We start from the raw sequence: 14,836 nt of genomic DNA, 5'->3' as shown, positions 1-14,836 counted from the left end.
GTCCCCTCAACAAGCTGCGAACACAGCAACAAATGCAGAAGATCGAAGAAGACGGAAAAACTTAACTTACCCCTCTAAAACGAAAAACTTAAACATGTGCATATATGTTGTAAAAAAAAACTTTTCTTTATTTGTAACATGAAGTTCAAAATACAAATTTGTTACTAAAAATATTTTTATTTTGAACAATATCACTGTTTCTGAACATAGTTGGAAAGAAAGAAAAGAAAGAGAGTTGGTGTTTTTGTTTTTGTGATTAATGTACGTGTGTGAAATTCCTGCTTGTGTTGTTTAGAAGAGGGGCGGTTCCGAAAGCATTGTGACGAATACTATTTTCCTCGTTTCAAAAGAAATGGGTGTGTCTTATGTAACAACTGACGTTCGATACACAGTTTAGAATATTCCATTCAAACGAACATTTTTACCACTTCAATGCGCTTCATTGTATGTCGACAAAGAATAGCATGTATAAGCGACTTTTGTAAACGTTGTGGTAACTAGATAGCCAGTAATGTACTTAATGGTACAGCATATCTGCCGCTTGGAATGCGCCGAAAGAGTTCACTTGATGCACTACCATAGCTTTGTATTCTGAGGACCGATCACGTAAGTGTGTTAATTTAAAACTCGTCGTTACCAAATTTGAATAGCAGTGTTTCTGTGAAAGTGTATATGCCTACCATTCCTGGAATTGGAAGTCTCAGAAACAGCCAGCTTCGCCGTAAATGTTGATCGTTGATCTCAAGCAGACGAAATCATGAAAAGACGCTTAATTTTCTATTTCGTAAATTGAATAATGTATATTGTTTATTTTTGAAGTTTAATTTTTTAACTTTTTTTTATCAAAGAAATTTTTCGACCAATCAGAAGCACCGATATCTCATCAAACGAATAAATATTAAATGATTTTTTTATAATTATAAAGTTAAAGGTAGAACGCTTTTACAAAAACAGCTGAGTTTCATTATTATTGAGTACTATTTAATATCATATTAAGCGAAACAAAATTGTCTCGATTTTTATGATTTTACAATCTTGCGCATGCGCATTACATTCAAGCTAAATCACGGGAGGCTCTTTAGTTTATGTTTTCACAATATCACATTTGCATAGATAAACTCAGACACAATATCAATCGCAACTTCTCGGGCCTTTCCGACAAGCTCGGAAAAATACCTCGAATGTATAGACATCACCGGATGTTAGAATTTTATACAAAATGGAGTCGCTTCCCATTATGTTAAGTATCCGTTAGACAGTCTTGTATATCGTTTCTGTGTTATATTTTGGTGTATATCGTTTACTTTAATGCAGTATAGCTCACATCTCAACAGATCGTAAAATGTGTTATATTTATATCAAGTTTTACAAAAACGGGGGTTGTCATAGGTAATACACTCGAGGTGATTTTCCGAGCTTGCCGGAAAGGCCCGAGAAGTTGCGATTGACACAATATTATTGTAGCCAGTGGTCGAAATAAGCCAAGCTTGGGTCGTTGATATATTTATTAATACATAATAAACCTGAAATTTCGTAATTAAACAAATAACACAGAATAGACACAAATGACAAGACAATTAGACACAGACAAACATACACATTAGACAACGAAATGAAACAGTTATATTACAATTTAGAATGACTTTAATTTATTACATTAAGTCTTACGGGGCCAAACAATCCTTATGCTTAAGTATATTGCTATACAGCTATAGTTCTGACCCGTTCAAGGGCTAGGCGGAGAGTGCCAGTCCGGTATAAGATTTTGGCGGGGAAGGGTGCATGCAGAGTTAGTCATGTGACCCTATTGTCCAGTCTTGTCATTGTCCACGTTACAGATATTAAACTCTCATACAATCATTCACTCTAAACACGTATACCAATCAAACACGCTAGCGCTGTAATTTAATAGCGAGCGCAGCTCGCCGGCGCGCAGCGCCGGCGCGAAGCGAGCTCTACCGGCAAGGCGTGTATGAATAGAACATTCGGACTATTTGCACATTCATTCAACGGATTTTTTTGGCGTCAGTAAATCGGACCAGTAATGCCTTGTTTTAATCGTCCCAGTAGTTCCCTGTAATTATGGTTTCCCATTTCACACTCTCACGAGAACAAGATAAAAGACTATGTACATGCATTGTAAATAACACAACGCCAATTTCCATTACTTTTAAGACTAACGGAGTTATCGTCCTTTCGAGTGACGTCACAATGGATTTCTTGCACATTGATCCGACAGAATTTTTCGGAGTCAGTAAATTTTGACCCACAATGCAATTCCTCAATGTCGGCCGATCTCACTAGACTGGATACCATCTCGCGAGAATCAAAGTAAAACTTTTGAGAAACAGATAAATTATGTAATTTCGGAATTCCAGAACATCATGCTTTTTTAGTTAACAAAACAGTATTTTTCGCTTAGTTTTTTCTAGTGTGTTTTCAAAGAGACAGACTACACTTGACCGACGTGAACTTTTACGTCACAATAAGGGGAAACAACTCTAAGTAGTTATTGTAAATCTGCTGAAATATAAATACCAAAATCTTCTCAAAATTTTCAGAGATAGGAAACAGCTGTAACTTGCTCTCATTTGGATGAATGCTCACATTTATTCACTGTATTTACGGTAATTTCCAGGAACGTTTTTTTAAATGGGGCGTGGCAACATCATTCAAAAAATCTTCACAAGCAAAAAGAAAAATAAAATTCTCAAAATCAGGAAAATTCTAATCGGGGTGAGGAATGGGGAGTACGTGGTATGCCTTTAGCTCTTTAGCTGCTCAAAAGTGTCTTTATTTTCACTACTATTTACGGTATTACATGCTACCGGGGGATCCATTTTCCTTATGTGATCAACAAATTTTTTTATACGTAAATTTGATTTCTTTTTAAACGGGGGAGGGGGGATTCTGTGATAAGTCAAATTTTATTTGTTTAAGAAAAATGTCTGCTGCAAGAAAAGAGGAAATATTATGTTAAAACATTATCATAATGTTAAAATCTTTATAATTCAACAACATTTTATCTGAGATAAATTCTATACTGGCGTGCGACCAGTATATAAACAATCTGATCAAAATCAGATTTTTGATCCGCTCCGACAAATTCTGATGTTGCTACACTTTGTTCAGCGACTATCAGAATTTCGGAGCGTTATTAAGATCTGATTTTAATCAGATTGGTTTAAATAAATAAAAAATCTTATGAATTATGAATAATAAAAATTTACTGGAAAATTGGTATATTTATTTTATTTTGCATTCTTCATTTACGTGTACTTTACGTCACTACTTTTATTTTTATTGATTTATCATAATTCATTTTTGATCACCTGCTGCGCTCGCCCCAACGGTCGCACCGTAAAACATATTATACAAATTATATACCTGGTTACATTATAAATACATGTACATGTAAATTTTCATTGAAAATTTGTCATATATTATTCTGTTCATCAAAGGAAATACGGGAGATAACTGTAACTCAGTGCATCTAATATGAAAAATCCCGAGAATGTCAACTTGGTGTGTAAATTCGAAGCGAATAAAAACGTTTATGAAAAAGTGTTCTTCATTAATATGAATTAATTTTTTTGATGAAAGATATTTACAGCCTCAAAATGGTTTGTTATGAATAGTTTAACTCTTATTTTCAATGCAATTTCGGAGCGATTCAGACAATCTGCAATTTTTTGCTACATTACGGGTATATGGGGGGGGGGGCATTTTAACTGTGACGATGACCTGTCCCGAGACACAATTAGATTATTCAAACTAAGCAGAGTGCAGTGAAATAATTAGCATTATTGTCGGCTTAAAGCTTGGTTATGTAAATGCCAACAATACGGTGTGTCGATGTATCTATTTCGTAAATATCCGATATCATATGCAATGTCAACCCGTGCACGCACGGGTCAAAGTCTAATATATATTTAATGAATATACAAATATTCGATAATCAGTTGTTAATTAACGTCAACTTACTCTATAGGAAGTTTTTCAGGCATAGTCGCTATATATTTGTCTTTATTAAATATCTAAATCTCCTTTTTTATACATCAACTTAAAAAAATTGAATACATTTTAACAAGAAAACTCATATTAGTGAAGCATCATTTAGCACCATCCCGAATTTTCTCGAAGGCTCGGGCGACCTGTAGAACCGTGAGGTCATCAAACATTCTGCCCACTATCATCATCCCACAGGGTAGACCCTCGCTGAGGCCGGCGTTGACACTGAGGGCGGGGTGCCCGGTGGCGTTGAACGGTGCAGTGTTTTTAATCATCCCAAGCACAAGCTTCAGGGTCTCTGTAAATATCATTGCATTAGGCTAGTACTCAAACAAGAATATGTTTATGACACTGTTAATCTTGGATGTCATATAGACTCTTCTCTCTAGAGGAAGAAGCACGTTACCACAGTTTAAATGTCAAGCTAGAAATGATGATGGATGCTTTCCATTCCAGCGCCGACTATCTAATTAAGAGAGGATTTTTTTGTTTTATTTTGAATTGATCTTTCGTCTTAGAATGAGACACAAACGAAAAAGAATCCCACAGTTCCCCCACAAATGTTTATTTCAAAAGAAGTTTTGATGCTATAACTGCTTTACAGTAACCATAACATCAAATTGTATTTGTGGGAAGAAAACATGCCTTTCATATACTTGTGACCTACCAGAGCTGTCATAGGTGTTGGATTAAATATATCGACAGAAAAAAAAATAATCAAATAGAGATTGGATGCAGAGATTGAAGCACATATAATTATGATAAACTAGTCACATTACCGCCTATGGAATCGGCTCTGGTAGGCAGTTTGATCGGTTTTCCAGAAGAAGTGGGCATTACAATGACGTCATAATCCTTAAGAATTCTGTTGTACTCCATTGTAAGATGCTGAATCAGATTCTGGGCCTTGCTGTAAAACTTGTTTTGGTAATTCCTCTGCATGTACTCAGCAAATATCATAACTATTTTGACCGGTAGGGGGCAATCAAAAGGTCGAAGGTCAAATGCTCCCGTCAGGGCCTCTTGTAGTGGGAGGTCATATGCCCCCTTCCAACCGTAGCCATGACCTTTAAAGCAATTCTGATATAGAATGTCCATGAATATTTGCCAAAAAAAGGAAAACGATTTTAATTGTCAACAAAAATTAGATCCCATGTCCCTTTTAATTAAAGTTAAAATGATTTTTTCACACCTTAGTTTAGAATTCATAGAAGAATATTTAATGGCGCGATAAAATGTTGAATGGGGTTTTACGATTATTTTGAGTTTTTAGATATTGAATCTGGAAGGTTATTACTTTTCATCTATGTATATGAAATGTTACTCATGCCGGGTTTAAAGGCTTCGATTCGAATTCAGTTTGGAACGTTTTACAGCTAGACGACCCGTAAGTATACATGTATGAATGTTTTACAGCTAGACAACCCGTATATCCACGTGTATGAAATTCAATGTGTATAGTTAGACGACCCGTACGTACACGTGTATGAATGTTTACAGCTAGACGACCCGTACGTACACGTGTATGAATGTTTATAGCAAGACGACCCGTACGCACACGTGTATAAATGTTTACAGCTAGACGACCCGTATGTACAAGTGTATAAATGTTTATGTTATTATCAATAGATCTTGTACATATCCTTTTATCCTAAAACAAAAAAATCATGTAATACTATAATCATTTCTAAACATTCGACCTCACACGTCCTTGTCTAGCAAATCAACATTTATTACCGTTTCCTTTAATCATCATCTGATATGTTCCTTCAAAATCGACAGGAGTCCATATAGCCACACCTACAAATAGGCGAATCATAATACCAATTAACTACATTTAATTAAATACATGTATATGAATTTATGTTTTTATTTATATCCGTTTTAAACTTCGGCGCACCATATTGAATCAGCTTGATTGTCACTGGTTTATTGTGAAAGTACGACCAGGCAATTAACTTAATTTATCAACTGAAGTGTATATCTGTATCATAAAGTCATATAATATTGAAAGCGATAGAACGATACACAGGGTTAAAATACACTTGTCAATGAACATATCCTTGGTTCAGGTAAGGGATCCAATTAACCTTCACATACTATATGAAACTTGTACACGATTTAAGCTCAAAAATTACTTTTCAAATATATTCCTTATGTCAAGTACGAAAAATTTTGATATTCATTGAAAAAAAAATGAAAAACAGAATTAATTAGCTCCAATTGCGATAATGTACCGCGTTATTTAATCACAATCGTCAGCTACATTATATTACGTCATGAAATCGTCCTAGTACCCACCGTCGCTGTGGATAGGGAGGGACACGTCGGACACCTCCGCCCCCGCCTCCTTCAGGGTCAAGGCCGCCTGTCTCACAATCCCCGCTAGGTCCTCCTCCACGCCTATAAATCCCTCAGTCAGGAGTCCAATCTTCTTACCTTTAATCCCGTCATTTACCTTAAAAAATCTTCTGTTTTTTACAACCGCTGGTACGGTCGATGAACGACATAACTCTTTTTCATCCTCAATAACCGGAACACATTACTCAATTACATGTATAAGGTCACTTCAAAATGACTTCATAATTCTACATTGATAAATTCTAGAGAATTAAAGGATTTAAAACGATATTTACAACACAGCATGAAATACAATTTGCATGGTGGTTTTGGCGTCTAATGAAATAGCATTAACTCCTACATGTCGTTTGTATCTTTCGGTAATTAACATAAAGACTTTTGCTATTATTCATATACCGTTTATTATACGTACTTGTATACAATCAATACATTATGGTTTGCAAGTTTTGGATGTTGAAACATACACATGTATGGACCGATTAACTTACCAGTTGTGAATATGGTGGGTGGGTCATGACGGGAAACTGGCGGGGGTCGTTCCCGCTATCATACCCAGCAATTACCTGTAACATAGAAGCATTTACGTGACAAAATCAGTGTGTCATGATCATGTAAAAAGCTATTTCTAAATATGACACAAATCATTTATTCATGGTATCATTTTCACAATATTTTTTAAAAGAGAAACCTCAAGTAAGGTGGCACAGTCCTCCACAGTCCTAGCCATAGGTCCCACGTGATCATATGTCATCTCTATTGGCATTATGCCAGTGTATGGCACCAAACCATAGGTCGGTTTCAATCCCACAATTCCACACCAGCTGGCGGGGATACGTATGGAGCCTCCCTGATCCCCTCCTATTGCTACATCTACTTTTTTGCGGACCAACTGAGAATAATTAAGGGATTAAACAATAACGTTGTTTACTCTTTTTTCGCCTTTTTGTACTAATAAGGTTCATTAAACATTGGTTCACCATGCACACATTTCTCGATAGCGTATATGATATTATATTTTTTATGATACAGACATCCTATAGGCATTGATTTTACTCTATCTGTCAAAGGGCGACAAAGATTACCCGATTTATCATATTTTACCAAAGAGGCCGAGCCCGAGCTTGATCCACCAGTGGTTCGTGTTGCGTCATACGGGTTTCTGACAGGTCCGGAAGACGCCGTAAAGCTGCTGCCGCTGAAACACATATCTTCACACACGGACTTTCCCGTTATCCTACCGCCTAAAGTAATAATAGCCCTGTCAATTTTGGGAGTTAATTTTAATCAACTCTCCTATGCAGTTACTCACACAAACCGAAAGTGAAACAGTGTTCATCGCTGCTGACAAGAGTACGTTCTTGAAAATAATTAATAAATTCGATGTAATGTATGCTAAAGCAATGTTTTTCAAGGAAACTGATTTATAAATACCTTGAAAATAGTCAGATTTTAAATGGTACGAACAATTTAGATATTTGTTGTAGTCGTATGTATTCCTACGCCAGAGTTCAATATAGTCTCGTCAAACTCGACGCTCGGCTGTCTCCGTAAATCTCCGACAAACAGAGAGTCTCTCTTGCTTGTCGGCGATTTATGGTGTCAGCCGAGCGTTTGGTTGAACGAGACTAGAGTTCAATATTGCTTGTATCCATACAATTTTCGAGAAACATTTCTATTACTGATACATAGTTTGATTGAATTAATTTTATGTTTAAATATTATTTAACATGATTCATATGGGGGTTTCTCGATATTCCTGTCGAAAAAGTCCAAGAATTCATATTTTAAAAATGTGCGTATTTCAAATTAGAAACTACATGTACTTGTCATGCAAAATAACATATCATTGCTTTTGAAATAAATAAACATCGACAAAATCAACTCCTGTCAGTTCTTCAGTACTTTGATATAGAATTATCTTTATAACTTAAGAATCTATGAAAGACATATAGGGCCAAATAAAAAAAATATATTTTTATATCGTAATTACGAGAAAAGTAATTATGAGATAATGTTTTTTATGTGGCCCAATTCGTCTTTCGTAAGAATATGAGTGTTTGCTTTTGATTTTGTATATATTTCATTTTCATTCAAAACTCAAAACAGATTTGAAGCTAGGGAGTAAGAACTGTTTCAAATAATCAAGTCATTTAAGTCGAAACAAACTAAGAAATATATTGTGAGGAGCACAAACATTCCGCAATTAGCAACGAAAAACTACTAATTGTACATAGTAGTCCTACTAGTCCTATTTTTACCTTTCAAATAACTATTTCAATTACTTACTTTTAATACAGGTGACCTCTGGCTAAATGTCTATGGAAAAAAACTCGTCAAATATGTTTACCCTAACAATGTCAATATTTGCTTTCAACATTGCTAATTTTTGTTTTTATAACAATTCACAATGCATTAAAACAGTTCATTGAAGTTTTAAAACATATTTTTTGAAATTTCATACCCCGAGTAAACGTAATCCTTTAGTACAACAATTGGATTTTAGCATGGTCAAATTATTTCGTTTAAAGTTAAATCGTTCGTGACTCTGTGCCGGATAATTATGCCAGTACCAAAGGTGGCAGTTTAGCACCCGCATTAGATGCAGTTTTGTAAATATCCATCTATATGCCCAATGTTTGACCAGTGCATATAGAGTATGCAGATGATAAGTTAAATTACCGGTCTCTTTAACACTTCAGTGCGTATAGTTGACTCCAAAATCAATTCTCGAGTAAACTTTAAGTAAACCCGAGTAAACCCAAAGTAAACCCCGAGTTGATTCAAATTTTCAAAAAGTAACCCAGGGTTTAGTTGGGGTTTACTCTGGTGTTAGGTTGGGTCTGATCGGTACTGTACATGCATATCAAATTTTGTTTTTATTGTGCGGATTATGCACACAAGTATTATGAAGCTGACATGGAATTCCTATATGTATCAACTGTGCCCTATTGTTAGCAGACCGATTTTTTTATTCATATGAAACAGAATTTATTCAAAAACTTTAACGTGAAAAAAATTAATCACTCGCTGTGTCCACTCAATTCAACATTCAATTATATCGATGACGTATTATTCATTAAAAATTGTTTCTTCCATACCTACGGCCACTCGATATATCCTAGTGAACTTGAAATAAAAAAATCCCAAGGGTTTGCATAATTTGTTTCATATTTGGCTATTTTACTGGAAATGGACATTGATGGTGACCTAACAACACATTTTTCAAACTTAAGATAAATGTGATGACTTCAATACTTCATAGACAACTTTTCTTTCTTATGTACAAATATACCTGTACCTTTATCACCGGTATACGGTGTCTTTGTCTCTCGGTTAATTCGATACGCTAGGGCATGCTTTTCGTATTAACAATTTTTAAGGCGAGGCAAGCTACTGAGACACAAGTTAATAAAACAGGACTATCAACAGTCTCGTTTGAATTCATCTTTTCGTAGGTTCCATGGTCGATACAACGACCTCGTCAGCAAATACACCGGGTCCCATGTTGACTTGCGTTTTTCATACTAATTGTTAGACCAGTATGATAATAATCCCTAATTATGTAGGGACTTTCCCGTTTTTGTCGATTACGACAAAGAGCACACAGCGGGTGTGACCGTCAGCAGAGGATGCTTACTCCTCTTAGGCACCTTATCCTACCTATATTATTTTAGAGGTCCGTGTTTACTCTACAACTGTTTTGTAATTTTCCTTTGGACTTTTGAATTTGAACACTGTTTGTTATCACCACATGTCAACTGTTAGGTGAGATAATTACTTTTAAAATAAGAGTCCGTCAGAAATGAATAATTCAAATAGAGAAGAAACAATTTTTTTTAGGGAAAATACATAGAATCCTGTGACAATTTCTAAAAAATTCTTCAGGAATCATATATCATTAAGGAGAAAAATTTTTCCTATATGCGTTTTATTCAGACAAGTTGCTATAGTTTTCTTCAAATTCCTTTTGAATTTAAATTCTTATTGTAATTTTTTTATAGGAAATTTAAGGTATCCTTTTGGAAAACTGTTTTTTTCTATCGAACATTTTTTTCGGAGAAGTTCAGTTTCTAAAGGTAACATTTTCGTCTGATAGGTGGGACACAGTAATAACAGAAAAGGTATAAACAATGGGCATTATAATTACATAATTCTGTAAACGTTTCGACACTTGCACCCTAGACAGGTACAAAACCCCACAGGCTCTGGCATTATTATCCGGCAAAGTGGTATTTTGATTCTTACTTCAAACATTGCAGACTGTACGTGTTTATTTTTTGTCTTCTTTTCATTTTTGTTAAGCCTTTTTTTCTCTCTCCGTACCTGCATCCAGTATCCTGGTAACTACAGTGGCGTCTCTGTCGGGCACGAACCCCTCCAGGAGCTTACTTCCGTTCATCATCGGGACTCCCGCCACACTCACATTGTCTTTAATGGCCACCGTTTTACCCTTCAAAAGTCCATTTTCTGCCCCCTTAATATCACATCTGTAATACCTTAATTGAATTGAAAAATGTTAGTTAAAGTTTCGTTTTAAATGAGAAAATGGTCAGATCAACATCATTTGACTAACATTTAAATTCAGAAACATTTGGTTTAAAGTTATCACATATCAGACGTTTAGTTACAATCATTTTAAAGTTTTAATGTACATGTAGAATAACTGGTTTAAATTGTTTTTCTAATACTTAAAATTAATAGCAGATGGCTGCAGCTGTCATGATACTTTGTATTTCTGCATTTCAATATCATAGAATATGGCGATAACGAACAATATTGGAAATTATGCATACCAACTGTTGGGTTCTTAGGTCACACCTTACCAAGAACTGTCTTCCGTTTCCCTGTATCCAGGTGTTCTTGGGTATTTCACTTCCGGTGTTGGTGCAACAAGCTCGTAAACTCTCTGGTAGCTCTTGCATGTTTCTCCGCAGAACTCTATTGTATGTAAAAAGTTGATTGAATTCGGTATTTATTTGTTAATAATTTAATTCTGGTTGTAACGCGCTTTCTGATTGGCTAAAAAATTATTTTATATCGTATAAAGAATGTTGCCTACGTCATAGTAAGACTAACGTCAAAAACGTATCAATACGCCTGACGTTACGTTTGAATTTTGTATAATTTTACGTCATTTTAAAGGTCAAATGACCGTATTTATCTACAATGAAGAGAAAAAAAATTAAATTATAAGCAATGAATTAAATATTTATTAGTTTTATACGATATAAAATGGTTTGAAACAGTTTACGCTTTTTTATAAACCGCTTCGCGGTTTATAGAGCGTAAACTGCCTCAAACCATTTTATATCGTATAAAACAAATAAATATTGAATTCATTCCTTAATTAAAAGAACAATATTCTTCAAAGATGAACTGCTTTATTCGGTATGCTCACATCTCACTGTCGAATACGTCCGTTCGTAGTGCAATTTCTTTTATATCATACATGAACATATTAATTTGCCTTCAATTTATTATACTGGACGCATTATTAAAAAGGTTGATTTGATTCCAAAACAATTATTCAACAGATATAATTACACTTAGACAAGTCTCTTAGTAATCATCATTGAAATTTGTATAGCAAACTTAAATTAAAATATGCATTTCTAAGAACTTGATACGATTAACAGCAAATTCGGTTATGTTTACAAAGTTGATGAAATTTTAAATGAAATATTTTGAATTTACAAATACCAAACGCACGCGAGTTTTAGCAAACGAAATTTATGTTCAGACAACAGGGACCAAGCCCGTTTAAACATTACTTTCAATGTAACTATATGATAACATTGAAATTAATGTTAAAACGGGCTTGGCGTCTGTGGTTCAGACATGGGGTGTCCTTTATCATGTGTTTGACTTTTCACATTTCGACAAGGTCGATATGTTTTACTTAGTATACCCAGTTCTTACCTGAAAAAATGTGTGAAAATAATATGATATAATGGGTATATTTTTTTAACAATAGCTGAATGTTCACCTACTATGGATACATTTCGAAGCACTTTAACTTTTAAAGATTAAATTTATTTTCTAAATGATGTAAGGTTAATAACTAACTTTCTGGGCAAGCTTTGTTATCCAGCTTTGTAATGTATCATTTTAAAAATACATCAATATTAAAGATTTATAGAAGTATACACAATGAATTGGTTGGTTCTTTGTTAAGTTTTACCTGACATTCGATCCCTCTAACTTAATGGTTATTGCATATAGACGACATTTTGTAATTATTTTTCAGTTTACATTTAACTTACCATAAATTGCGCTAGCCTCCTCTCTTGTGAGTTTTAGTCTTAGATCCTCTGATATCAAGTTGATATCTTCTTCCGATATCCGTGCAATGGCGGAACTTTTTTGTAGCTCTATATAAAAAAAGAAAACATTATAAAATTATCAGTTCAGATCTAGTACTGTACAGTCAGCTAATAAAGAGAATACAGTTTATTGTCAGTAACACTTCAGGTGGAATAACACACCTGGAAAAAGTCCCTCAAAATAACAGGAAATTGTTTGATAATGAAAGATATCATGATAAATAAACTGTACAAATGTCAAATTAGCGAAAAATTTACAGTTTGGGTATAAAAATGAATGTCTTAATCATTAATTCACAGTAAGTAACAATAAATTAAAATCCCCAGCGGGATTCGAACTCGGGATGTTCAGATCACAAGTCCGACCCTTCATCCACTCGGCTATGGAGTAATTTTCATGTTTCAGTCCATAAAATCCTTTAAACAAAACAAAATGTCGTTTCGATCAGCGGTCAGCCATTTTGTTATGATGTGTTATTCCACCTTAAAAACTTGAAAACCACAATGTTATGAGCAATAGTTTAAACATGAGCAATACTTGATCATTAAAGTTTCGAAAAAAACGTCCAAGAATCTGAAACATTTAATGAGCAGCCTAAGGATAGAACAAATAGATATATTTTTATACAACACAAACAATCACAATGATAGAACAAATGGATATATGTCTATACAACACAGACAATCACATGGATAGAACCAAATGAATGCATATATTTCTATACAAGGCAAACAATGAAATGGATAGAACAAATGGATATATTTTTATACAACACAAACAATCACAAGGATAGAACAAATGAATATATTTCTATACAGCACAAACAATCACATGCATTAACACCATCGTATGATAACAATGGATCAGTTATATAAAGGTATAGTTTACACGATCAAAAGAGTTATGTATAATGGAAAGATACATCAGTTCTATGAGGTAAAATTTTTAAGTTTGTTTGATTTGCACGTTTTATGTCTACGCTAATTATCGATTTTTTGTATGATATTTATATCTAAAGAATGTTTTTTCAAACAATTAAATCACAACAGACCTACCTGTGTAGCATGGATTATTAGTATGAAAATCATCTTAAAAATCAATCATGTTTGTAGGTATAGAGAAATGTAGTCAGTGTGTTTTGTTTCTGAAAGAGTAAAAAAAGTATAACTGTCCATAATAAAATTTAACGTAGATTATACTTTTTTACAGTCTTTACTGTTATGGGGGGGGGGGGGTGTATGGAATAATCATCATAATATCATTGATATTTATTCCGTGGTCAACTTATACCAATAAGTCAAAGGGAAACAAGTTTTGACATGACAATATTCAGTATGAAGTGTATGAAGTACATAAAATGTCCAACATCTGTGTCTTTCCACAACCTATGCTTTATACATATATAACTAATCCATTATCTAACGTTACACTTGTCCCATATTTTAAGCAAAACTAAACTCAAACTGACTATCCTTGTCAATAATGATTATCTTGCTAAGATCTATACCAACTGAAATACTGCGACAGCCGTATTGATTCTATTTAAACAAGAACAATCGGTATAAATTGTGAAAAATATTAAGATCGAATGAAATAAGAAGTATCATAAAGTTGCCGTATGTTCATGCCTGATTTTTTTATAGGACATAACCATGCAAGAGTCCATCTATATAACTGACCGGAAATATAAACAAGAAATTGGAAACACCTTAACTGGGAACATTTTGATTTCAGTTTCAAAAAAGTTATATTTAAATTGACAATTACAGTCAGTTGTGCTAAACATTGCTGATCAAGTTAAAGTTGTTCTGAATAAAAATAACCTACCTTGTGTTTTCTCCGACATGTTCGGTAGATATCAGATAGTTCGGTCAATGTCCTTTGTTGTGACCTATTTTCAAATCTGTTTTTTCTATAACCATAAAAAGGATGTTTCGTCGGCTGTGTGTGTACATTTGAATCAAACTTCATTATTACAAATGCAGACTATCAAATTTGTCGTTTGCAATTGCACCTTTTACTTTTAAACATGCATCGATCGATTGTATTAAAAATACCAGACTCTGTACAATATAAAGGTGCGGTTGTTCATTTGCAAGGTGTAAAAAAAAACTTAAAATAACAAACTGTTTTCACAGTA

At 34.1% G+C, this 14,836-nt stretch overlaps 1 protein-coding gene across 2 annotated transcripts; it reads right to left on the bottom strand.

The window, feature by feature from the left end:
- Positions 1-4,077: 4,077 nt before the first annotated feature.
- Positions 4,078-14,836, bottom strand: LOC128159796 (amidase-like). Of its 2 annotated transcripts, XM_052822997.1 has the most exons (11): positions 14,524-14,836; positions 12,636-12,743; positions 11,196-11,310; positions 10,696-10,868; positions 7,474-7,613; positions 7,061-7,261; positions 6,861-6,935; positions 6,313-6,469; positions 5,749-5,811; positions 4,791-5,078; positions 4,078-4,309 (listed from the first exon to the last, which is right to left on the bottom strand). In XM_052822997.1, exons 1-11 carry the CDS (start codon positions 14,540-14,542, stop codon positions 4,113-4,115), a joined length of 1,536 nt encoding a protein of 511 aa, XP_052678957.1. In that variant the 5' UTR covers positions 14,543-14,836; the 3' UTR covers positions 4,078-4,112. The 2 variants fall into 2 exon arrangements, with proteins under 2 accessions (XP_052678957.1, XP_052678958.1); XM_052822998.1 differs by lacking the exon at positions 7,061-7,261.

The sequence above is a fragment of the Crassostrea angulata genome, chromosome 8 (assembly GCF_025612915.1).
Source record: "Crassostrea angulata isolate pt1a10 chromosome 8, ASM2561291v2, whole genome shotgun sequence".
Lineage (NCBI taxonomy): Eukaryota > Metazoa > Mollusca > Bivalvia > Ostreida > Ostreidae > Magallana > Magallana angulata.
Note: the sequence above shows the minus strand (reverse complement) of the source record. Positions and strands in the feature narration are given on the sequence as shown.